Source organism: Acanthochromis polyacanthus, chromosome 1, assembly GCF_021347895.1.
Source record: "Acanthochromis polyacanthus isolate Apoly-LR-REF ecotype Palm Island chromosome 1, KAUST_Apoly_ChrSc, whole genome shotgun sequence".
Taxonomy (NCBI): domain Eukaryota; kingdom Metazoa; phylum Chordata; class Actinopteri; family Pomacentridae; genus Acanthochromis; species Acanthochromis polyacanthus.
In genome coordinates this window covers 25,655,241-25,680,023 of record NC_067113.1, presented here as the reverse complement: position 1 = coordinate 25,680,023, position 24,783 = coordinate 25,655,241, and the positions used below count along the sequence as shown (strand labels likewise).

Genomic DNA, 24,783 nt, shown 5'->3' with positions numbered 1-24,783 from the left:
GTCACCTGACAGTCTGCTTCTGTCAATCTAAGGAGTGTTAAGAGATTAGAAGGCACACTGAAGCACGTTTCTAGACAAAAACACTAACATCACACATCTTTTATTACAAGGGAATGTGCAGAAATGGCACTTAATTTGCTTCCAGAAAACAGGAAACTCAAAACCAAATGGGGAAATGGTGGAACAAAAATTAAAGATCTTTTGAAGAAACTGTCAGTCCAGAAAGCATCTTACATTCTTCTACAGGTAAGGCCCCCAGCCCAAATACATCTGACAGAGCAGTTTGTCATCGGTAGCTTCTTGTATGAGGTAGTGGACGTGTCCCTCAATGGACAGAGGAAGACCCAGCACTTTATTCCTGCTCTTTATCACTCCCTGCAGACGCTGCTCGATGTCGCACACGTGAGTTTTAGCCTGGCAGACAGAGATGATACAACATATACAGGTTATATTTGAGCTATACGCTGCTCTGTTTGCATGTAAACATACCTTTAGTGGCAAAATCTAAGAAATATACACACCTTTTCATTAACTATCTCTCCTGTCACATTGGCCTGGGCTTTTGACAGTCCTTTCTCCTGTTTGCTCCACTCCACCAGAGGGTCATGAAGGAAAGTCTTAAGCACACTTGGAGGAAAAATTAAAAACACAAACGCTGACTTTAGAAAACCCGACTCATACTTACGCTCCTTGCTTTATACTCTATTCCCAGTAGTGCTAAAGACCAGTTCTTTTTTTAAATGTGCATTCACAGATCATAAAACAGGTTAAATAGGCTAATTTGATAATCATTAGTGTATTTATGTGAGTGTACCTCATAAGTGGCTCTCTCTGGTCCCTCATTAGTCTCAATGTGACCTCACAGGCCTGCCTAAAGAGGCCCTCAGTGCCCATGGGACCCATAGCATGGACCATGTTCTGGGTCAGACGGAAAGGTACCACCTCAGGTACATCAAATGTCTCCCCCTAGTGGAGAGGCAGAGAAGGGGCAGGAGAGAAATGGAGTGGTAAGTCAAACAAAACCAAAGCGAGACCGAAAAGCAACATAACTTTTTGTTTTTTATGGTTTCTACTGAAATAACAAATGATGTAAGTTTTTCAAACCTTGTTGAAAAGGCAGTTGAAGTCAACATGAACACATTCCCCAGTGAAAGAGTCGAAAAGGATGTTTTCTCCATGGCGATCTCCCAGACCCAGGATGTAGCCCACCATGGACATGACAGCAGTGGAGCGGCAGTAGGCAGAGCGGCTGCTGTACCTGTTAACACATATACATACATCAAACTTTGAATTCTGAATTCATCCTCATCTTAAAATCTCTACTGGACCCTTTATGCATTTGTAACCACCTCAAACTGACAATTTTTTAAACTTCTGCTTCAGATGTGCACTGAATTTGAATATTACCCCTGTTTATTGTCCTTTTAAATGTAATTGTTAGAGAGTTGTAAGGAAAGTCACACCAGGATGTGGGGTCAGGGAAGGTCCGGAGGAACCACTCGTGGAAAACAGGGAGATGCCGAGCGCATAGCACATCCTTGTGGATTCGTAGTTTCTCCTCAAATGGAGCCGTCTTTGGAAGAATAAGCTTCCTGAGCTCTTTACCTGACAGGTTGATGCCTTAAAAACACAAACAATTCAATCATTTCACCAAATTTATTGACCTAATGGTTTAGCTCAACCTCTATAAGCTTTACAGGTGAGGATACCTCTCTCTTTATACAGCTTGGTGAGAATGTGTCGCAGTCCAGCAGTGTTGTTGACCCATTCGATGATGCCGCATTCCTCGTTGAGGGGAATCACAGCATAGGTGCGGATATGTAGCTCCCTCCGTCTTGACTCAGCATCTTTACGTAGGCACTACACACACAGAAAGCATGTACACATTCCCTATTGAGAGTGTTTTAACACATTATAAACACATACTATTATGCACACAATATAATGAGATCCATGCCACAGCCCTACGCTAAATCTAATCTTTATGGATTGTAAAATGTATGTTAACATAAAAAAGACATGCTGATTTATTTTTAGAGGCCAGAATAAACCAAAAATAAACTGGGTGAAAGTAAAATTGTGAATCTATATATATATATATAAATTGTGGAGATATTTACTAATAATAAACTATAAAACACTGAGTATTTTCAGAAAAATGTAATGTATGTTTATTAACTGGAAAATTAGAATGGCAATGTATAAAAAGAAAGACTTGCTTCCCTTCTTTAAAATTCTGTATTTTCCATTTCTTTTTGTTTTGCTGCTGATGTGAATGTAAGTCTATTCCTATGAAGTGTACATATACATTGTTATACATTCTTTTTTCTTACAAAGTGCTGTTGCAGTTGATATTCATCATTGAAAAGGTGTTATAAATGATCATTTTGTCCATCTATACTCACGTTAATGAAAAAGAGGTTTTGCCTCCCGATACACAGTAACGCATAATTAAAAACAATGAAGGTATATTAACTATTAACTCACTGCATGTTTTTTAAATCTGAGTCAGTGTCACACACACCTTGTTGATGAGGCAGTTGAACTCCATGAGTCTGCAGTCTTTCCTCAGGTCGTCTTTAGGTTTGCACATCATGGTGTAGCTCCGACCATCTGAACCCTTCAGACTTATCTTCTTAGGCTTCTGTAAGGAGGCCAAGATCTCCACCTACAGACACACACATGCTTGTATTCACATGCCAGCTACAATTTCAAAATGACTTTCTAACTAACATTGCTGGTGAGGCATAAGACTTGCTGAAAGCTAACTATTCCACAGAGATGGTTGAGAATAATCAACACTGTTTTTTCTTACACTGTCTTCAAAGCCATCCAGGTACGCCCAGTGTCCTGGGAAGGCATCGTGCTGAGTGTTTGCTCCGCCTGTTGAGGGCAGCGTTGGGATCAGGACCGACTGCAGCGGGATCAAGATCTGGCTGAAGGTCGACTCCTCCACCAGACGTTTCAGCTGCTTGAAGTGAACGTTCATACTGAGGGTGGTGCTGTTTCCATCCACCTGAAAGAAGCATTCAGAAACATTTATCTACTGCTGAACCAACTTACAGGTTATTACAATGAAAATCATCAGGGGCCTCCTGCTTCACCATCTCTAAATTGCTTGATATTATGTTCTTTAATCATGAACTATGGATACTTGAAGAGGCATCTGTGAAATTGTAGATCAATATATCAAGTACTTTCAGAAGCATTTTGTCTTTTGCTCTTTTTAAAAAAATTTAAGGCCATGTTTGGATGGCAATTAGTAACCATTTAAGATAAAAGCCTGACATTGCCACTGTTATTTCTCATCATGTCATTAATTTGCTGTGAGGTTAATTTGCTGGGGGACTGCAGATGAAAATTAGCTTAAAGCTATCTCTGGTACAATGCATCGAATGGAAACATTTATGTTTAATATTGTACATGGTCCCTTCTTAAATAAACTCATAATAATAATAATAATAATAATTGAGAATCCATAATACTTGACAAGTAGATCAAGCAATCTGATTACTGGTGAAATGAAATTTAAAAAAAAATATTTCAAGCAATCGAGAAAAGTCCCATCTCTGAGCATAAATTAGCAAAAAGTTAGCCTAGCTGCGCTAGACAACCCACGGCAACGAATTTAATTCTCTGCCAGGGTCGACAACCGACTCTGAATAATAATCTTTCTGTTAACATGTCTGTAATATACTTGAGCTTCACTTATTGACTGTATAAATAAGGCTTCACCGAACTCCCGCATCCTCTGATTTCCGGTGCTCTAGGAGCCTATTCATTGCACTGATTGGTTGTATACCTACCCAATTGCTGCAGAGTGATTTGAAAGACAACCTTTTAGCCCACCTCCCTTCCTGTCGAGAGTTCCTAGACCCTTGCGTCTTCAGACCTGGGTCTAGCGCGGCTAGGCTAGCAACAAGTTCTTATTGTTGAACTTTCATCACTGTATGAGCATTTGTGACTCAGAAAGAATATATCAAGCTAAAATTTCACAAACATCTTTATATAAACATGGCATTTTCTGGCAAATCGGAGATGGTCAAGCAAAATTTGTTCTAAAAATTTGATATTATATGACACTTATGAATGCTTTCATTCTGTTTGTGCCCTTAGTTTACTCACTGCAGCTATAGTGTCTACTTTCCTCAATAAAGTTGTTAAAATAAACAAGTAATCAGCTTTGGAAAGGCATGAACAGCTTAATATTTTCACTGTGGCTTCAAAGACTACTAAAACTGATCATTATAATATGTATGCATCCACTGAATAGCACCATAAAGAAGAATATGAACACATGCTTTACTTTCTGAACAAAGCTGCACTTACATATGCAGCTATCTGTTTAGAAAGTCATTACAGATCTGTCATCTTGAATTGAAAGATGCCCCCTTTTAAGATCAAGAATTTACAGTAAATGTACGTGTATGTTTGTGTGTGTGTGTGTACCGGCTTGTTGCAGAGCTCCAGCAGCTTGTCAGTCAGTCTGTTTGCATCTCCAATGAATTTCTCCAGAGACGGTTTAAGACTGATGGCTTTTTTAAGAATCTGATTACAGCGGTTCATACGCATCGGGTAGGACGACTACATAAACAAACACACAGACAAGAGTGCAGATGACTTTTTTTTTCTGCTAAAGCGTTTTAGTAATCTTGAAGGTGCTGAAACATCTGGCAGTTCAATAATCATGGATGGAATGGATCTGTTCAATTACATTTTAGCATCAGGGAAAAACAGAAGCACATGTAGACATAAACAAAACTCACACTACATACACAGTGGAATACATACATGTATATAGACTTACATAGTCGCTATGGTAATGTGCAGCCATTTAAACAGACAGGCTTTAGAAGTTCCTGAGGATGTTCTGAACGTACCTTGGAGACTGCAGCCATCAGCCACATGGCCTGTTGGGGGTATGCAAGGAACACTTTGGCCACAATATTCATGAGGACAGTAAAAACTTCATCACTGGAGTGGCACACTCTGGAGATGAGCTGGGAAAAGGCGGTGAGGAACTGGTACGGCGCCAAGTTGTCACAGTGCTCGCTCACGACCGTGTTAATTTTAGCCAGCTCCTGTCGCATCTGTCTGTCTGCTCTGCCGGCTGTAGCAGAGGGATATAATGTGAAAGCAAACAGGCATTAAGGAACGGGTCTGCTAATGGATTGGACAGACACCGAATAGCTCAGTGCCCTCAGTATATCATCTTTGTATACTTCCACAGACAATACTGGCCACCTACCTTTCTCACACTCACACACTTTGGCTCCAAAGTCCAGCCAGAGAGACAGCATGCGAGGCATTGCCTGGTAGATGTACTGGTTTCCAAACTGCAGGGCTCTGAGAGGAAGTCAGTTTATATATGGGTTGATTGATGAAGGAACTGGTGAATCTGCAAAGAGTGACAAAAGCACTGGCTGCATATCAGCAGAAAGAACAACTTACTTTCCAAAGTATGTGACAATGTATCGGATGAGGTTCCCCTGTTTCTCCAGCTTGTTATCGGTCACCATGGGCATCACTTTGTCGTAGTACTTTGCTAAGTAGAAGTTCCCATCCTCCCACTCTGGCAGAAGATTGGTCACATCCTAGAAAACACAAGGTCATTGATTAAAGAGAAACGTTTATGAATCCGTAAAGTGCAGCTGCAATCAAGGAATTACTTCAGAATCACTGATTTGTAGTTTTGAAGGAAACCTCAGTTGAGGCCTGATTTTTATTGTTTTGTCAGTTTCTGGGAGAACTGCCACAATATCCCAAAAGTTGCCAAGTGGATACTGAAAGTCTGCTCTTGATGTGCAGTTTATACATGTGATGATAGAACATGCAAGCCTACTGATAGTGTCTAACAAAACAAACAAAAAGATACTAGTAAGGGTGATGATTATGGCTTGTACCTTGTATGCCTTCATTATGGCGTTGGACTCAAAGTTGGCCGTTTCCTCCATAAAGCGTCCCACCAGCAGCATGGCCTTTCCTTTAGTCTGGAGGCTGCGAGGGTCCGTTAGGGGTTCATCATCAGGGAAACACTGAGCTACACCCTTCTGCAGGACGATCAGGGCCTGGTGTACATCGCCCTGTTGAGAAGGAAATACAGAAGGTTTGATTAGTGTTCTGTATGTGTATATCTGTGGAACTGAACTGTGAGTAGGAAAGCACATGTGTGAGGGGTTGGTACATGACAGCAGTTATTTTTTGGTTTAACAGAATCAAAATATGCCGAGTAAAAAGTACAACAAACCAAACTTCACGAACAAATTGGCAGGTTGGCTATACCTTCGACCAAAGCCATTTGGCCTTCTCTGTGACCAGCTCAGCCAGGTGTGTGTTTTCAGCGTTCAGCAGAGCGTTGAAGGCTGTCTGGTGATGTCCTGCCTTTCTGGCTACCCGGGCGCTTTGTAACCAGCACTCACCTACCAGCTCCTGACATACAGTCCTGCAAAGGAAGAAGGAAATGATCACTGCATAAGCTAAAGCTACGATAGCACGGCTGCACTTCATAAGAGATAAAAATAGTCAAGTCAAAAGTCAACATCATCTTTGTCAGTTAAAAGCCCTCTATAAAACCCATTCAGCCCCCACATTCTAGCCAAGAGGAGATGCAGAAATGTACTTCACTGTCAGACCACTTGAATTATAATATGCTGAAAGTGTACTGTGGAATTTTTGCCCAGTAATATAAAAAAATTCCTGCCAACACCGGGTTAAGGTTCAATTCTGATGAAAAATACTGATAAGTCTGAGAAACAGACATGCAAAAAATGACTGCCTACACTAGGTTTAAAGTTAAAGAGTGACAATAGCCACTAGTAAGTTTGAGATACACACATCCTGTAGAGGAAAGCAAATACTGTAGCACATACACTCAGAAATTAATCCTCATAAAAGGTAAATTCTTAAGTCAATATTTCAGCCTTTACACAACCGAAAGATGTGCTGATATTTTTGTGCCTGCAGATGTTTACTTACTGTGGTCCCAGGCTGAGCAGGGCACGACGGAGGGCCAGGACCGGCTCCTTGGCCCTGAAGGAATTCTGGGTCATCTCCAGCCGATCTGACCAATGGGGAGGCAGCTGGCTGAGGCTCGGGGTGGAGACTTCTTTATGTTTCTGCAGCTCAGTGAATGTGTGCTCGAGCTCGCTGAGCATGTGGAGCCTAAAACACACAGATGCACTTCTTTGAAATTAAAAGTTGTTGCTACTGATAACCAGGAATCAACTGCAAAAGAAGAAATAAAGCACACAGATGCCAACAGACCTGACAATGTACTCGTATCCTCTCTGGTAGGTTCCACACTCATAACTGGCAGCCGACAGAGGGACGACCTGTTCCTTCCTGACCAACTTCAGCTTCTCGTAGAAAGTTTCAGCATCCTGTTTCTTAGCTGACAGCAGCAACTGGCCGAGACGAACACCCCAGGTACTGGACTGCCGGTCTGGAAACAAAATAGCAACTCAATAAATTCCACAAAACGAATTAAGATGTTGAAACTTTCAAGGACCGTCAATGTATTTTATTACCTGAACTCAAATAATCCTGCAGCAGGTCCCATTTTCCAAGCTTCCAGGCTGCTTCCACTCTGTAGGCATTCAGCTCAGATTTCCACTGATGCCTAAATGTGTATATAAAAGGGTTAATTTTAATTTAAAAGCACCATTACTGAGAATTGGATCGACTGTAATGGATCTGTATATATGTCTCACTTGTTGGCCAGTACTCCATTAACCTGCGTGATGACAGTGGACAGCTGGCCCAGGCCGAGCATGGAGGTCATTACTCCATGATAGTGACCGATCTGTACACAATGAGACAATGAAATAAGAAAATATCAAGAAAACGGCTGACTGCACATAATTAGATTTCTACTAAAGTAACAATATACAGTTAGTAAAACGTGCAAAAGTAGCACCTCTTCTAGAAATGTGTGGTCTTTTTTTCTCAGTCCGATATTTTCATAGTTCTGAACCCTGCTCCGACTTTTTGAGTAGATGACAGCCTTGTTGAGGCAAAAATGAAAACTGAGACCTTATCACGAAGTTTTAACAAGCAAGCTGAAGTAGCACTAGATCAAATAAAAGATAAACTTACTCAACTGCACAACCTTTAAACTCAAAAATGTGATTCAAGTTAGATTTTAGTTAGATGTTAAGTGTGTCTGACAGACCAACTTTCTGATCTAAAAGGCAGAAAAAAAACAGCAGTGGAGGGATGCAAAAGAAGTCTTTACTTGTTGCTGATCTCATGATAACCTCGGCGCATGTGAGTACCTGGTCTGACTCCAGCTGTATGGCTCGGTCGTAGCAGGCTGTCGCGTCCCGAAGCAGGCCGATGCTCTCATGTTCAAGTATCTGTTCCCGTAGCGACGGCTCCTCCCTCCTCAGAGCGTTGACGCCCCTCACTCCATCAGGCTCGTGCATCGCAGCGTACAGCGTCTGCAGCAGCAAATTATTCAAGAGAGCTACAACTTTCCCTTTGTCAAAATTCATGACGAGCTTAAAAACCTATCAAAGAACAGTTTATGTGACAGTCACAATAGGTTTTATGATATAGGGTATTAAGTATTTAGTCCGTCTTTATATCTGACCTGCAGGAAGGTGAGATGGTCCTGGATGTTCTCTTTGTTTTCTAGGATGTAAGCTTCAAAGTGCATGAGGGCACGAGTGTATGCTTTGGATCGTAGAGAGGCCTTGGCGAGAACATCCTGTGGAATACCCTTCAGAAAGGCCACCACACGCTGGTAGTCGCCACTCTCTGCGATATCACATTTTTAGTTTTTACTTCATACATTATTAAATTGAACACAGAGAGACTAAGAAAGAGCTACTTCGATCATGCTGTGAGGACTGTGAAATCATAGCACTTCATCTAAAGTAGCAATGTAAATATCTGTATAAAATATTGATGTATGCATGCCCACACACGCTCTTATGCATAAACATAACATACAAACAACTACTGCAACTCTTGGCCAGTGTACACTGCACTTTAGTTTCACGGTCTCTTCATTCCATATTATTTGGGACTATTTTTTCTCATATTTCAAGGAATTTTTATTTTTTATTTTGTAAAATCATGTCTTGTTTTATATTGCAGCCTTCTGGAAAAGTCACTTTGCATTTCATCGCCCAAACTGTGTAAGCATCTGACAAAGAAAACTCTTGAATACGGAAATCCTGGAAACGTGTGAACAACAAAAAGAAAATGCATTTACATAGATTAAATAAAAATGACTAAATCTATTCTCATGTAAGTAATAATACATTTTGTTCTCTTTAATTTAAACAAGGGCATCAATTCAACCTAAAGACAGCTGATTAAACATTTTACATTTGGGAAACTGCCTTGTAGCTCCACAAAAACCTCAAATCTTCTGCTTATGCTCCAAAAAACCCCCACAACAAAACACAAAAACAAACAACTATAGTGTTTTTTTGTCAAATCTAAGTTGAAAATGTCAGTAATAATGCCAATAATCCTGCAATGATAAATCCAACTCATATCCACAAATGAATGCACTGAGGGATGTGTGTAAAGTTTGTTGTATCTCTTACCGTTCAGTTTGGGTTTGGAGTAGAGGTTGTGGCGGCTCCACTGTGTGAGATGTGACAACATGCTGAACACAGTCTGAGTGCTGAGCTGTGATAGGCTGGAGGCCGTATCCTGGACACGCCCACCTCCTCGTCCATCACCTTCTGTCAGCACGGCCAGCATCTCCTCTGTTACCTTGAAGAAGACATGCTGTCACTGTAAAAAAAAAAAAAATCTCCCAAACTAAACCACAACAAAACTAAAAACACCTGTAATGACTTATTTTGCACAACAAGTGATCGATGTGTCCTTACCCCCTGTTGCTCTGCAGGTGTGCAGCCCAGCAGCATGTAGAGCAGAATATGAGGCAGCAGGTAGATTGTGACCTTGTAGTCGTGTTTGATGATGAAACTGCAGCATTTGAACACCTTGCCAGCCAGCTCATGTCTCACCTGGAGCACGAAAAATCAATACCAAAAACTTCTGACTTGTTTAAGAGATGAAAGTTTGGTTATTCGACTCTGCTGAAGAGAGATCAGCTAACCTTGCTGATCAGGTATCCAGCCCAGGTGGCTGACCAGTCAGAGAACTTGCTGCCTCTGTTGCTGAGGTACACTGGCTTCTTTAATTTAGACCAGTTCATCTCCTTCTGACTGCTCTTATATCTGCAGGTGAGAGGGAGAGAAGAGAAAAGAAATAAATGAAACACAAGGGGAAGACAGACAAAAAAATGGAGGAAATTATGATAGCATATGTACAAAGTAGGATAAAGACTTAAAGAATGAATAAAAAACAAGAAGCACCATCACTTGACAGATCTGATTTCTTTACATATGTGTCAGACTATTCTGAGACAGAATCAGAGTGTAAATCTACAGCATGCAGGTGTAAAAATATACCTGCTGTTGAGGTGAGGCTCCAGTATTTCTTGTATTTGCTCTGGGAATCTCCTCCACAGACGGCGGCCTGGTGAATCACTTCGACCCTCGCGACATTCAAATATGGATAGCAGTTCCTTCAGTGCACATAAAAACACCCAGAGGAACATGTTATACAAATAAGACATAGGGCAAAAAAAGGGAAGCACAAAAATCAAAGCTGTTGGATTTGCAAAGTGGTTGTGAGCACGAGTGTGAGGACGTGTGTACCTGAATTGCATATGCAGCGGAGTCCTGGGCTCTCACATTATCAGCGTAAGCCAGAAATGTTCTCGTCAGTTCAGTCAGTAAATCGTAGGCAAAGTTTGGATCATCAACCCCACTCTGTCAGCAGGAAAAATGTAGAGGACACTCAGATGTGGTTTATCATGTGTGAAACAAACTTGACGCTGCAGCGGACAGATGAAGGATGCTACGAAGTGGTCTTATCTTGAGTCGATTCAAGGAAATCTATAAGAATGTATGAAATAGCTGTTCTCAATCGTGGCAAAATATACTGCTTGTGGGAGCATTTTCCCCACTAATATGATATATTCATATTATCTGTTGTGGCTATGCATACATGAAAAGAGGAAATGTGATTATTTATTTCTTTAATTACTACAATTTCATTCCAAGTAACATAAATTGCTGTGTGGGGTTGTGTTATGTCAGACAAGAGATAGGTTCACTGAGCTAAAACAGACAAATGTAAGTTTTGAAAACACCTACAACCTGAACGCAGACAAACAAAACCATCAAACACTTCACCTGAACACAGAAAAGCAGCGAAACATTCAAAATTTCCTCTAAACCTTTTGTACAGTTGAAAATATTTCTGTGAAATTGAGAAGGAAATATAAAAAAAATAAATAAGTACTATCCTGTTAATCATGGAATGCAGAGTTAGGTGATACTTACCACAAATGTGTTGTGGTTGCCGTGGGTGTGTGTGTGCGACAGGTCCAGACGTCCGGGATCCACGGCCCCCAGCTCCCCCAGACACTCCCCGCAGAGCAGCCTGGCCTCTGGAGACGAGTCCTGGCAGCCCTTCAGCAGCACTGACACCAGGTTGGAGATGACCGGCTCCACCGCCTCACTGGCACAGACCTGCCGCAGCAGCCACTCCTGCAGTCCACAACACACAGGAAGATATTTGCAGTGCAAAACATTATTGTAAATTTCAGAAAAATAAAAGTGGTGGCGGAAGTGAGCAACTTCTCGGGCTCAATTTCTGCACATGTACAGGGAAATGTGAGAATTTAAAGCTGGATGCTGCAGGAAGCGTGCATGCATATTCAGTTTTCATCGTAAAAAGCATGATTATCAGCATTCATAAACACAACTGTTGAGCTAAGTGGTCACACAGTGTTACATTAAGTCGAGGTCTGGTGCTTACTAGTACATAATGTTCATTTTTGTGTACCTGCTTGCTGTGCATCATGTCCCTGAGGCTGGTCAGTGCATGGATCCTTACGTCAACGTTCTCGTGCTGAACGGCTCTCATAGAAAGCTGCAGCACCGCAGCCAGATCACTGCTGCTGGCTGTCAGCTAGAAGACATACAGCACTTGATGTATGTTTTTCATCTTTAAAATAATCACGGTCACAATGAACAACCTTTGTCATCATCTTTTTTATTATCTTCATGACCTCCAGACAGACCTTTTTGTAATCCTGCAGAACGGTGTGGATGTCTTTTAGCTCAGGGTGGTCTGGCAGAAAGTAAATCTCATGGAGGTAGTCGTTCACTTCTTCCCTGTGACAGATTGATAGAAGTGAGGCATTAGTAAGAACTATAGTATTATAGAGGTTTGACTATGACTGCAGCTCTTTTTGAATAATGTTAGAATGATGTTAGGGGAATAGTCTACAGTGGTGCAAGGCAAAAACCTGCATGTTTTTGTGCTCAGTACTTGGACAAAAAAAAAAAGATGTATGTGTTTTGTACACTCAGAAAATGATGATTTACAATTTTTCAAGTCAGAAAAACAGGAAAATAGTGTTTAATTTTCTCTCAAGAGGCTTTGATTTTTCATTTTATGTGGAGATTTTGTTTCTTTGTATGATACCTGTTATCCAGGATAAGAAAGCGGATGATAGCAGCAGTTTCTTTGGGCTGCAGTGGGATCAAGGGGAGTAGAGCAACAATAACATGACTCAGAAGGGGGCCCAGGTGTGGAGGCTCCACGCTTCTAACAAAACACTCCCACGTCCTGCCAAGAGGAAGCAAAAAATAAAATAGAAGGAATCAGAAACACAAGCTTTGAGCTGGAGAGAGAGAGACTGGAGTTCACGAAAACGTCTTTCTACAACCAGATCAAGGAAGTGGGTTGGCAATGTGCATTCATTACAAGCAGTTAAAACTCTTTTTTGGACAATTACAGAAGCAACACACCACCGACAGGCAGTTTATGATTCTATGTGCAGCTACTGACTGGCAGCAGAGCAGCGGGAAGTCTTCTCTGTATCGGAGGCCGGTGCGGAGCGTCGTCATCATCTTCACTCTGACAGAGCTGATGTGTTTAGAGCCCATCAGTCGCATTAGAGCCATCACACTTGTCAACGCCTACACAGAGAAGAGGTGGAGAGTTTCTAATTAACTTACATGCAAGCTAAGCAAAAAGAGTGCAGTGGACAAATAAAAACACTGATTGTGACTGGGATTTGGAAACAGTCATTAAATTGGTCATTAGTGGATCACACACCAACTTCTTGCGGTCTTTCTCTCCTGCGCTGGAGCTGAGCAGCTGCATGTTGAAGAAGGCGAGAATCCCCAACAGCTTTGGCTGCAAATAGTCGGCCTAGCACATTGTGAAGACAGACAGAGAAGTGAGGTAAACGCAGGTGCATGTACAAAAGAGAGGAAATGTTAAATTACCGTTTAAAGATGGAGTCTCTGATTCTGGAGTAAGACTGTGCATGAGCACAAACATATACAGGACTGGCTGGAATTGTGTTGTGTGAATCAGACGAGGAACTTTCTTTGTTTCACATTTAAAGAGCAAGAGCTGTGTACAATATGTGTTTGAGTGCACATATAGAATGGAAGCTATGAGTAGATATTTCTTTAATCTGACTAAAAGTTCACTGTATTACTTCACCTTTAATGATGTTAGAAACAACTGAATGGACTGGTACAAATAAGAAATTTCAGTTTATTGCATAGAGCTTTTTTAAAAATTATTTTAAAGATTTTTCTAAATAAAATACTTCTTTGATTCAAAAAAAGTCACATATGACAAAGAAACATCACAAATTAAAGTCTAAAGAGTTTTTTATATATATATATTTTGATCAAGTGTCAAAAAGCCCAAAATGAATACAATGATATGAAATAGAGTCCCACAAATACCATTCGCTCTGGGGTGGTGATGTCTCGGGGACCCTGGTACGGGTCATCAGTGGATGCAAAGGAGGCCAGGATTGCCAAACCATTGAATACCTGCAAAAAAAAGTATACCAAAAAAAAAATATTTCAAGCCACATATGTCTGGTCAGGTGATAAGCAAGGCATTAAGTAATAAACAACAGGAGTGTGTGTTACCTGCTGGTAGTGCTCTCCCAGGCGCAGCAGCAGCTCGTTGTGGAGACCCTGGAAGTCTTGTCGCAGCAGAGAGCCCAGTTCAATCTCTGTCTCACTCTGGCACAACATGAAGGAGAATTACAAATCAGTGTGGTCGCTCAGCATTACTCCATTCATCGTCTCTGTTGCCATCACAAGACTGATAGAACCTGTCTAAAAGGCATTAAATTACAAAACTGTTCTTGGGTTTTGTGCATATTGATCAGCACTAATACTAACACACTAATATTCATTAGAGGCAGGGGTTTGCTTCACCATTAAATTATACAGCATATTTGCATCTGTGACAGCCAGCTTAAAGCTACAGACTGCAGCTCTAAACCACAAGCTAATGAATACCTGCAGGTAGTGGAAGGCCCTCTCCAGCTCCTCCTTGGTGCAGGAACAGACCAAATGGCTGAAGATGTACTTGAAGTTGTTGATCAGGATCTCTCTCCTGTTTGCCTTCAACTCATTGGCTAGTGTACGGATGAGGGCGGAGCCTGTAGAGCTCGCCTTAGCTGCCAGGTAGGGCAGCAGCACCTGGAGGGTACGCTGTGTAAACAGATATGTAAGAATAACAAAGAAACATTCATCATATAATACAGTTTTAACATAAGATGACATATAACAAACATTACATACACAGTATACTGCTGTAATGTTATTTCTGTGCGAGCTTGTGGGATTGTACATACAGTGAGGAATCGATGGAGGTCTGGGAAGTCAAAAGCATGTGCGATCTGAGCCAGGATGTCCAGAGCCAGCTCCCTCTGATTGGCTGATTCACTGCCCTGATCTGGTGTGCTCCGCAGGGCCGATGCATGGCGAGAATGTAGCGACTCCACCAGGAACTAAATACAGGGAAGAAGAAAAAGACAACGCACAGGATCTATTACAGCTATGTTGGAGACTGGCGGTGGAAATGTTAGAAACCTACATCTTAATTTGCCAGGTTTTTTTAAAAAATAAATTAACATTAATATACATATCAAAATACAGTCACACAAAGAAACATATGTTTAGATCTCATGCCAGAAACAGAATCATAGCTACAAAGTGATTCATGTGCTGTTACAGTCATAAAAAATACATTACATGGCTTAATAGTCTTAGCTATAATTGCATGAAAACATTACAAGTCTCCCTGCAGCACTTTGTTTTATTGTCGTATGATTTGTATCCATCATTTATACAATTATCATCATGTAATAGAGGTATTAAAATGTGTTCATGTCATATACACAAATTAATGGCACAAATCCAGTTCGATTAAAGCAGCATTGGCAGCACAAGCTATTTTATTTACCTGGCAAATAGGGTTCTTGTACTGACTGAAGAGGGTCTGCAGTTTGAGGCCTTTGGCAGTGGCCAGAGCTCTGATCTGAGCGTAAGCAGCCACAGAAACCATGGACGACTTGGACAGCAGACAGTGGAGGAGATGCAGCAGAGAGAACGACACCAAACTACCCTGAGATGCTCTGATAGGAAGAGGATACAGGGATGGAGTAAATTCTCCAAAGGACGATTTTGTGGAAATATTTATAACAGCTCCTAGAACAGTAGCATCTATTTATTCTCTATAATACCAGTGGCACACAAGATTTACAACAGGATTGCATACTTTAACAGTGTAGGTACGAAGCAGCATACAACAAGAATAAGATGCCTTTTCAGGTGAATCAAAGTGACACATTCAATTTTCTCTATGTGCTTAAATAAATGTACTTTTTGTATTGGCATATAAAGCTGCATACTGAGCAATTAAAAACAGGGAAGTGAAGATCTTTTCTAGATGTGTATTATGCACAAATGTATACAGTGATAACACAAAGGCCATCTATACCTGCCAATCTCTCCGGTGGTGAGGATGAGGGTGTTGCGCAGGTTGTCATCTCTGCTGACCTTGGCATTGTTGAATGCTTCCTTAAGACGTGCAACAAGGAGCTGTAGCAACAAGAAGAAACCAAAGCATCACCAACTTCCACATTACTCTTGATAAACAAGTATTTATACAAGCCGCAACCCCAAAAGATGTACAAACCAATATTTGATCACTAACTTTTTCACTGAGGGGACTAAAGCAAAATCCATATTCCAGTACTTGCTCTGCTTAATAACCCACAAATTAAATATTACTGAATATTTTTTAAAGTACATTTACACTGACAGTGATGGCTTCCTGCTGGAATCGCTCACCTCATTCAAAGAGCCTTGTTCGGAGTTCTGTGTTGTCTCTGTCAGCAGGAAACGCACCGACTGGCTGAACTGTATTCTGACCGCTTGATCTGAATCCTCCATTAGACCAATCAGGACACAGAGAACTCCCCGGGACTCACTGTCTCCACCGGTCAGATTTACATGTTGGCACAGGTGAGGTAGAGCTTCTAGAAAAGCTAGGACAGTAAAATATATAATTAAGATCAGCGCTGTGTTTCCAAACTCTGATTAAGTTTGGAAAATAGACAAAGAGTTTGATTAACATGACCACACAGCATCATTATACAAGGACAATAACAGTGTATATAAGTAAATGTAGCATCTTTTCTGCTTTCTCTATGTTGTAGAAGTTCAAAGTAGAAAACCCCTCCTGAGTACCTTGTTTAACGCTGCTTGGAGCTTCTGGTCTGAGCAGTGGAAGGAAGGGCTTGACAACAGATGTCCTGAGGGATGGTACTGCTTTCCCAGCATGCTCGGCTGCAAGGCTTTGGCGAAGGCAGAGAATTTTGGGAAGACAGGTGGACTCAGTGCAGACACTGCCGAGCTTGGACAGCTCTGATTGGATGCAGCTGAGCTGACCAATGATCCTGGCAAGCTCCCTCTTCACCTGCTCTGAACTGTCCTCCAGCCTGGAACTGAAAATACACAACAAATACCAAAAATAGTGATTGAATAACGGTGATAAGAAAGAAAAGGGAGAGAGAAAAGCTGTGGAGGTATGTGAGTTTACATACAGCAGTGTAGTGTCGATGAGCTTGTGGTGGTTGCTTCCCAGTTGGTGAAGAAGAAGAGGGAAGGCCTTGACTGCTGCTGCTCTCACACCCTCATCCTGACTCTCTAGTGCCTTTGAAAACACAAATACACGCCACGTCTCGCACACGCCGCGATGCAGAAACGCCTGCAGCGACACGCAGTCTGCCTGGACCTCAGGTGCTGGGGAAACACACAAGGCTTGACATCAATCCATACGTTTTCACAGTAATATCATAGCTTAATGATATCACTTCTTCATTATTCTTAATGCTACAGTGAAACTTTTTCAGTCAAAATCAAAAATGTTTAGCTCCTGATTTCAAAAAGGATGCATGAAACAGCTTCATTGCTTTAATATCAAGATAAATATGTGAACTGAAATATGATGCGACGTGTACTCACAGTAACAGAAGCTGAGTCTCTGAGCCAAAGCAGGCAGCCATGAAGGAAACCCTGACCTCTTATAGGCTGTGACAGTCGTGTTCCCACACACCCAGGGAAGTGACAGCAGAGCACACACTCGACGCTGGAGCCCGTTCTCACTCTGGTTGTTCACTGAATGTATAGATACAAATATGAGGATCAGTATCCTGCTGTCTAAAAGATGTGCTTTAGGCTTCATTTATTCAAGTAACTTTAGAGTAAGAGCAAAAAATAATGGAAAATAAAGAAAAAATGACTGGCAATATGGTTAAAAGTTAAAGGAGAATAAATGAATAAGACAGCAAGCTAAATCAAAACCACCAGATCTGCATGTTTTATATGTAGTTTTGCAAATGTATCCTCACTTGTCAGGTAAAGTACAGAGTCAAGGACTCTGATAGTGGCCTGGACAGCAGACTGATAGTAGTTCTGGTCTGAGACAGATTGAGAGCCTCCTTCTAAAACTGACTGGCAGCTCTTCAGGACCCTTTCCAAAGTCTCAGTGGACACCCAGAGGAGAGGAGACAAACTGTCGACGCATCATAAGAAGAGTGACAGAATTAGAACATGCCATTAATATTGTTAAAGTCATGCGGCAAAAAATTGGGGCAAGACGAGTAGGTACTTCTGGTAGTAACTCACAAAAAACAAAACACTACAAAGTCAGTTTTTCCTGTGCTAAATGTGAAAGCTCAAACCTGAGCATGTGTTTACGTTTAGGTACTACCTGATGGTTGAGGAGCAGAGGGCTGCCAGGTGGAGGATGAGGGCCAAACCCTTCAGTGCAAACAGAGTCTCTTTGCTCTCAGGTTCTGAAGGATCTGAGTTCAAAAGTGTCAGCAGCTCCTCCAGTCGACCGTTCAACCCATTCCAAACCTCACTGCAAATGTGCATGTCCACCTCACTAAACACACAGACACACATTCATTTATTTAAATATCAAGATTTTGTGGGTGAGCTGATGGTTGGGTGGTTGGAGCAAATGTCACTGAGCAGCAAGTCTCCAGTGAGTCCTGACTAGCTGGAGCATTTACTCCATGTCATCCGTCTGCTATCTGTTCTCTAACGTTTGTCTCTGAAAATCTCCCAGAATCTGCCACATTGATATATGTAAATGTCTCTTTTGGTTTAAGAGTATTTTTATGACTTTTTAGGTGCACATTGGCTGATTTTAGGGGTAAAAATCCACAATTAGTTCAACTTTCTTACTATAACACAGCTGGAACACCTACTAAAGTACCACAAACACTCTTCTTCACTGGCACCAGGTGACTATACAACAATTAAATGTCTACAGAACCTGAAAAATAGATCAGATCTCACAGGCATTATCCAAAAATAAAAACAAAGAACTTTTATATAAGCACTTTCACAAGCACGTCTAGTAATTAGAACATCGGTCCAAATAAAGCTGCATGTTTGAAACTGGTAATCAAAAACTTCCTTTAAAACGTGGTATTGTATGGTGGTGTTTGTCTCTGGACATCTTCACTACAGCAACACTTGGGACTTTCAAGAGAGAAACCGGTTTCCTCGAGTATTGATTAGGCGTACATACACACGTGGACAAAATTGTTGGTACCCCTCAGTTAAAGAAGGAAAAACCCACAATTCTCACTGAAATCACTTGAAACTCACCAAAGTAACAATAAATAAAAATTTATTGAAAATTAAATAATCAAAAACAGCCATCACTTTTGAATTGTTGATTAACATAATTATTTAAAAAAACAAACTAATGAAACAGGCCTGGACAAAAATGATGGTACCTCTATAAAAGATTGAAAACTATTTGACCAGAGTGACATGATTAACTCAGGTGTGTCATTTAATTGACATCACAGGTGTTTCCAAACTCAAAATCAGTCAGTCTGCCTATTTAAAGGGAGACAAGTAGTCACCCTGCTGTTTGGTGAAAAGGTGTGTACCACACTGAACATGGACAACAGAAAGCGAAGGAGAGAATTGTCCCAGGACATCCGAAAAAAAATGATAGACAAACATCTTAAAGGTAAAGGCTATAAGACCATCTCTAAACAGCTTGAAGTTCCTGTGACAACAGTGGCTCATATTATTCAGAAGTTCAAGACCCACGGGACAGTAGCCAACCTCCCTGGACGTGGCCGCAAGAGGAAAATCGATGACAAATTGAAGAGACGGATCGTTGGAATTGTATCCAAAGAGCCCAGAGCAACCTCCAAAGAAATTAAAGGTGAACTCCAAGGCCAAGGTACATCAGTGTCAGATCGCACCATTCGTCGTTGTTTGAGCCAAAGTGGACTTCATGGGAGACGACCAAGGAGGACACCACTGCTGAAAAAACTCATAAAAAAGCGAGACTGGAATTTGCAAAAATGCATGTTGACAAGCCACAAAGCTTCTGGGAGAATGTCCTTTGGACAGATGAGACCAAACTGGAGCTTTTTGGTAAGGCACATCAACTCTATGTTCATAGACTCAAAAACCAAGCATACGAAGAAAAGAACACCGTCCCTACGGTGAAACATGGAGGAGGCTCAGTAATGTTTTGGGGCTGCTTTGCTGCATCTGGCACAGGGTGTCTTGAAAGTGTGAAAGGTACGATGAAATCTGAAGACTATCAAGGCATTCTGGAGAGAAATGTGCTGCCTAGTGTCAGAAAGCTTGGTCTCAGTCGCAGGTCATGGGTCTTCCAACAGGACAACGATCCAAAACACACAGCCAAAAACACCCAAGAATGGCTGAGAGAAAAGCGTTGGACTATTCTAAAGTGGCCTTCTATGAGCCCAGATCTGAATCCCATTGAACATATGTGGAAGGAGCTGAAACATGCCATTTGGAGAAGACACCCATCAAACCTGAGACAACTGGAGCTGTTTGCTCATGAGGAGTGGGCCAAAATACCTGTTGACAGCTGCAGAACGCTCATTGACAAATACAGAAATCGTTTAATTGCAGTGATTGCCTCAAAAGGTTGTGCAACAAAATATTAAGTTATGGGTACCATCATTTTTGTCCAGCCCTATTTCATTAGTTTGTTTTTTTAAATAATTATGTTAATCAACAATTCAAAAGTGATGGCTGATTTTGATTATTTAATTTTCAATAAATTTTTATTTATTGTTACTTTTGTGAGTTTCAAGTGATTTCAGTGAGAATTGTGGGTTTTTCCTTCTTTAACTGAGGGGTACCAACAATTTTGTCCACGTGTGTATAAGAATATAAGACTTTCTCCTGCCTCTTCCTTTCACATTTCAACTATCTGACAGAGATTCACTCAACTGAGCATCCATTTTGCACTCATGAAAGAATAATTCAACAAGCAGCCACATGTATTAACCACTATGAAATTATTTAATGCACTATAGTGTGTTTTTACATCGCTAATTCAGAACACTGGCCTACTTCAATAATAAACTAAGCTGTGATTATTTTTGAACTCACGCTGGGGATGTTTTTGTTGTTTTCTTCACTAAACTGTTGGCAGATTTGCAGGATTTCTTGGCAGCAGTTTCTCCATCTCCTGACTCCTGCATCACGATAGCCATCTCAGCCTTCAGCGCAGCTTGAAGAAACCCTTCTGCACACTGCAAATCACAAAAACCACAGGTATTGTAAACGGATAAAGTAAGTTAAAAAAAAAAAGATGCAACAAGCACTCTAAAGGAAGGAACAAAATCTTACTTCAGCTTGATTTTCTGTCCCGACAGTGCATGCCAGTGTCCTGCAAACCTCTGTGATCCGCTGCCTCCTTAGAAATGCAGCACTCTCATAAACTGGGGCAACGGATAATGAGAAGCTGAAGACAAGGCAGAGAGATTCAGTGACTTCTCCCCCTAACTTTACACCTGCTCCTCCAAGAGTACAAACACACTCAAACATCTGTGAGAGATAGATGGGCTCAAAGCGCGAGTGAGAAACAGAGGGCGACTGAAACACACGGCGCGTCAGGTTTAGCAGCTCTCCTTCATAAGGTCCTTTCTCATTCAAGTTTGCTGTGGCAGCATGGGAGTGCGTTTCCAGCAGGTGAAAGTAGGCCGTGAAGAACTCGTGGCCTTGCGTCTCGGGAAACCCTCTCAGCTCCACCAGTTTTCTTAGCATCACCATGGAGTTCTTCCTCAGCCTGGCGTTGCCGTTGGCCAGGAAGGAGCACGCCGTTTCCCACGCCACACTCAGGTCACGACAGGAGATGACTCCTCTCAAGGCATCAGTTATGATACCGAGTGTCACGGCGGTCAGCGCCTCCAAGGCAGCAGACGAGGACAGTACAAGAGGTGAAGGGGTGAGGTAAGATGAGCCACATGTGGTGGAGAAGCTGAAACACTCGAGCCTTACAGGCCATCGGCTCTGCGTGTGGACGCCCAAAGCATGTCCCTGTCCTGCCAGTGTGGTGATGTGAGCGTACAGGATGTTGCTCAGGTCCTGGGACAGATTTATGAGCTCCTGACTGAGGCGGCTGAAGATGAATGGTGCTCTGACTCTCAGAGTGTGAAGCAGGGAGCACAACACCGCAGAGACCCGCCCGTGGATGACATCGCATCCTGGAGCTGCTGCTACTCGAAGCAAACGCACCGCCACCCACTTACTGAAGTCTGGAAATTCAGAGGAGAGAAAGACAAACAACCACATTATTTTTTTTCTCAATCTCAGAAGTCTTTTTGTCAATATCACAGCTTTTTGACAAGCATCTCCTACCAGTACAGCTCTGTGTGGTCTCTGGGAACTCGGCTGGCTGGCAGGCAGGGTTGGCGAACATCAGAGACGAAGATTTAATTATATGCTGCACAAAGTCTAGCAGCATCACACAAGCCGGCTCTGAACTGGACTTCTTATTCAGCCCTAGAGCAACTGGACAAACAGACAAATAATTACTTCAGCCAACAGGATCATAACCTGGGTATTGGAGAAATCCCACAGAAAAATCTGTCTGAAAAGTTACAGAATTATAAAAAAGAAAGAAGAAATAGAAAACATATATTCTGTTGCAATTTTTGTGAAATACAAGATAAATTTTAAATATTGTCCAAATATATTTGCTGCTTTTTTCTTCCCTGTCTGAAATACACCACACTTGAGGCTTTGGCAACATTGTTAACCTGATATCTATACCAACAAGACGACATGGTCATCAATATCCCCCACCACATGTGATGTCTATGAGTCTATATCCAAAATAGTGAGCAAGGGCCATAACTCTGTTAAATATTGTCGCACAGGTCTCATTTTCGAACTTGATCAAGGTGTCCATGGTGTGAAGCTACACACTATATTTCGTAATCCTAGCTGTAATAGTTTCTGAGAAAAGCTGTCCCCTTCATCTCAGTCAGACGGACGGACGGACGGACGGACGGAGGCCAAACCTATATCCCCCTTTTCCACTTCGTGGAGGCGGGGGATAATAAAGCGTATTAAATTGTATGTATTCTCAGATCATGATTAGAGAACTAAGGCTGACCAACCCGATGCTCTTGGATACTCTGAAATTCAGGCGCAATAATAGAGGCTTTGCAGTGCCTCCCCTTAATTTTCCCTAAGTTTCCCTCTTCATGTAAAAACTAATCAGACTTTGGAAACTGTTAGGCCGCTGCTTAAGATCCAACCTTTTCGCTGGTATTCCATTCAAGCAGAGTTTGAAAAACTACTGTGAACTAGTATTGTGTTGTATCTTTTATTCTTTTTCTTTTACTACTTTATACACAGGTGTCTTTTCATAATTATGTTTTATGCTCTGCTACTTTAACTCCTGTTGCTTTCAATCTGCTCTATACATCAAGTGTGACTTTTCCAACACACATCATGGCTATAAATTCTCCAATCACATTTGCAGGGAGCATTAAAGGGAAGAGAAATGGACCTAAAATTCATGAGGACATTAGAAAGACCTCATTGGTAGCCATTTACCTGAAACAGCATTGGCAAAACTGACTTGAACCGACATATCTGACCACCATGTGTCCACCAGTAAGCTCTGATTTACAGTTCTACCGTCAGGTGCTTCTGTTGTTGTGAAACCACCATTCTCTGTGTGCTGATACTCTCTACTTACCAACATCCACATCTGTCAGGATCCTGTCTATGAACTGACAGAGGATCTGTCGTGGTTTCTGCACCGCCTGGTCGTATTCAGCAGCGCTAGCACTGCAAATGTCAACACAATGTTCAGTTATTTATGGACACACGTAGCGGCAAAGCCTTTTAGTAACTACAAAAAGTAGCCGATACAAAAAAGGAGTTGAACCAGAATTTCTCAGACTGTCAACAGCTTAGCTTTTAGCCGACTTTAGCTTATAACTCACCTAGCTAGCTCCTGAAGAGCCGGTATCATCGCAGACATCTCCAGACCTTCCATTTTTATTCCAACTCGGTGTGTCGCTGTTTGAATAACTTCAGAACATTATTTTGAGGACTTTTTAAACAGTAATTTTAACCAGAACAAACGCACCACCGTGTCCTGTCCATCCTGTCAAATCTTTCGAAAACTTTCGCTCCAAAATGACGTATATGTTTTTGTACAGCAGCCAGCGAGGGAGAAAATACCCAAACAGAAACGCAAACCGCTAACTCCCCCTTGAGGACATTACTTTTTCATTTATGATAGAACATCTAAAGTAAAAGTTATTTTCGTGACAAAACGTTACTTCTTGTGCACATACGTTATGGTGGTCAAAATTTGCTTAATTATCTATTTCTAAACCACATTAGAATATGTTGCAGATTGATTCAGGCATCCAAGAAAATGAGAAGAAAATCTTTTTTTTGAAACACCAGAATCATATCAAATACTCTCCTATTTGGTATCATAAACAGACATTAAGTTAAAATACTGGAACAATAAAAGCATTTGTTGTGGAAATTGTGTATGAAATCCTAATCCTGGCCTAATCCTGTCGTAGCTGTTGTGAATTAATTTCTTTTTGCAACAAAACTTTTGAGATTTTGTGTCTGTTTTAAAGACACTTAGAAAAATAAGCTGACTGTTTGTATTATTTGTACAGTAATGTTAAATATCCATAACCTTGATTAGCCAGTTTAAATTTGTACACAATATAATGTTGTCAGGTCATAATATTTAAATCTGTTAGATATATTTGTGCAAGAAGATAAATTTGTCCATTTAACTAATGAAATGTTTATGATAAAATAACATTGTAGGATTTTAACTTCAAAATTTAAATTTGGCAGGTAGATTTATGTGCAAAATAATCATGCTTTTAGCTTAACATCTAAACTAGTCAGATACATTTATAGTGTAAATAATAATATGGTAGAGCCTTAACTTTTTATTTAGATTAAGCAGGTACATTTTTGTAATCGATCCTATTGTAGTCTCTTAATCTTAACATTTCAACTTTTTAAGTAAATTCATAAAATAGTTTTTCTCTCAAGGGAAGAA

General features: G+C 41.1%; 1 protein-coding gene across 1 annotated transcript; it reads right to left on the bottom strand.

Moving 5' to 3' along the window:
- Positions 1-84: 84 nt before the first annotated feature.
- atr (ATR serine/threonine kinase) lies at positions 85-23,894 on the bottom strand. The gene is made up of 48 exons (XM_022222947.2): positions 23,687-23,894; positions 23,437-23,528; positions 22,086-22,238; positions 21,075-21,982; positions 20,835-20,977; positions 18,139-18,315; positions 17,777-17,940; positions 17,391-17,543; positions 16,970-17,168; positions 16,614-16,870; positions 16,215-16,411; positions 15,862-15,962; positions 15,325-15,496; positions 14,714-14,869; positions 14,376-14,570; positions 13,998-14,093; positions 13,806-13,895; positions 13,159-13,254; positions 12,889-13,019; positions 12,523-12,666; positions 12,116-12,209; positions 11,878-12,003; positions 11,373-11,579; positions 10,683-10,796; positions 10,434-10,549; positions 10,079-10,199; positions 9,849-9,986; positions 9,558-9,729; positions 8,591-8,757; positions 8,274-8,438; positions 7,710-7,801; positions 7,527-7,618; positions 7,264-7,441; positions 6,976-7,161; positions 6,283-6,442; positions 5,904-6,083; positions 5,452-5,594; positions 5,249-5,346; positions 4,881-5,110; positions 4,450-4,584; positions 2,816-3,016; positions 2,525-2,668; positions 1,710-1,860; positions 1,464-1,620; positions 1,105-1,258; positions 815-966; positions 522-627; positions 85-414 (listed from the first exon to the last, which is right to left on the bottom strand). Exons 1-48 carry the CDS (start codon positions 23,737-23,739, stop codon positions 241-243), a joined length of 7,830 nt encoding a protein of 2,609 aa, XP_022078639.1. The 5' UTR covers positions 23,740-23,894; the 3' UTR covers positions 85-240.
- Between the last annotated feature and the right edge of the window lie 889 nt (positions 23,895-24,783).